Source organism: Coturnix japonica (assembly GCF_001577835.2).
Source record: "Coturnix japonica isolate 7356 chromosome 8 unlocalized genomic scaffold, Coturnix japonica 2.1 chr8random1949, whole genome shotgun sequence".
NCBI lineage: Eukaryota > Metazoa > Chordata > Aves > Galliformes > Phasianidae > Coturnix > Coturnix japonica.
In genome coordinates this window covers 110-1,380 of record NW_015439674.1, presented here as the reverse complement: position 1 = coordinate 1,380, position 1,271 = coordinate 110, and the positions used below count along the sequence as shown (strand labels likewise).

The 1,271-nt window shown below is 56.8% G+C and overlaps 1 protein-coding gene across 1 annotated transcript; it reads left to right on the top strand.

Moving 5' to 3' along the window:
* Positions 1-397: 397 nt before the first annotated feature.
* On the top strand, positions 398-841 carry LOC107306890 (leptin receptor gene-related protein-like). The gene is made up of 2 exons (XM_015850296.2): positions 398-521; positions 719-841. The coding sequence occupies exons 1-2, from the start codon at positions 506-508 to the stop codon at positions 796-798; spliced, it is 96 nt and encodes a 31-aa protein (XP_015705782.1). The 5' UTR covers positions 398-505; the 3' UTR covers positions 799-841.
* Positions 842-1,271: the final 430 nt, after the last annotated feature.

Below are 1,271 nucleotides of genomic sequence, written 5' to 3'. Positions count from 1 at the left end.
GTTGCTTAAGATAAATACCCTTAACCCAAGAGAAGCACATTTAGTTAGTCAGCTCCTTCTGCCTTTTGGTTGGTTGGTTTTTAACGAAGTGCTTTATTGTAGGCCCCAAAGCAGCATATATTGGCTGTAAGCTGGTACTACCATGTTCCAGCTGCTTTTTCAGAGCAGCTATAGAGTGAGAGCTGGCAGCTGAGGCAGGGAGCTGCACCAAGGGAGCCCCTGTGGGGATGTGGGGCCCGAAGGCTTTACAAAAATCGTGCTTCAGAGCTGTGTCTGTTGTTTCAAAGCCTCACCTTCATGTGATGGAGCCCTAAAGGTGTGTATGCTGCACTGCGGCCTAGCACAAACGAAAGGGAGCGACGCCTCCGGGGCGGTGCGGCCCCTTTAAGGCACCCGATCCCGTGCTCCATAGGGGTGTGCTTAAACCCGGAAGTCTCTGGCTGCCACCTCAGCTGGGCGTCGTTGGGGCGCTGAGGAGCGGAGCTGCTGCGGCCCGGCCGGAAACATGGCGGGGATCAAAGGTACCGAGCGCTGCCACAGCCCCGATGGGCGGCTCGGGGCTGCTGGGGGTCGCACCGAGTCGCTGCCGGCCGATGTGAGCTGCTCCCTGCCTGCACGGAGGCACAGCGGCCTGATCGCGATTCCCTTTCCCTCAGTGGGGCTGGGCGGGAGCGTGGGCCGGTATCGCCTGACTGACCGGCTGCCTTGTGCTTTGCAGCGCTCGTGGGGCTGTCCTTCAGCGGAGCCATCGGGCTGACGTTCCTCATGCTGGGCTGTGCCCTGGAGTACTACGGGTGAGCGTGTCCCCAGCCTCCATCCTGCCTCATAACCGGGGCTCCCCTTGGTGCCTGCTGTCCAGCTGTTGTCCCGACGTGTTGTGGTTGAATAAGCTATTTTCAACCAGCACCCATAAAAATGGCTGAAATCAGTGCTACACTCCCTCAAGATGATAAATTCCTCAAATGGCTGCTTGCTGAGCAGTCGTTCTTAACCTCGTACGATTCTTGCTTTTTACTTGCCCCTGACACAGCACTGTGGTGTTTGTTGCTTCTCAAAAGCACCCAGCTCAAGCTGTAGGTGACAATATTCATCCTGGGGGCATTGGAGCAGGGAGCCTTTCAGGGACCCTTCCGACTCAAAGTGTGGCTCAGTGCAGGGAGTGCTGGCAGAGATGCGTGTGGCAGGGTGTGCCTTCAGGGCTGCCTTGTTTATAGGCTGCCAGTCCTTTCATTTGGAAAAAACCTTTGGTTCCAACCGTGCCCTTTATGTCT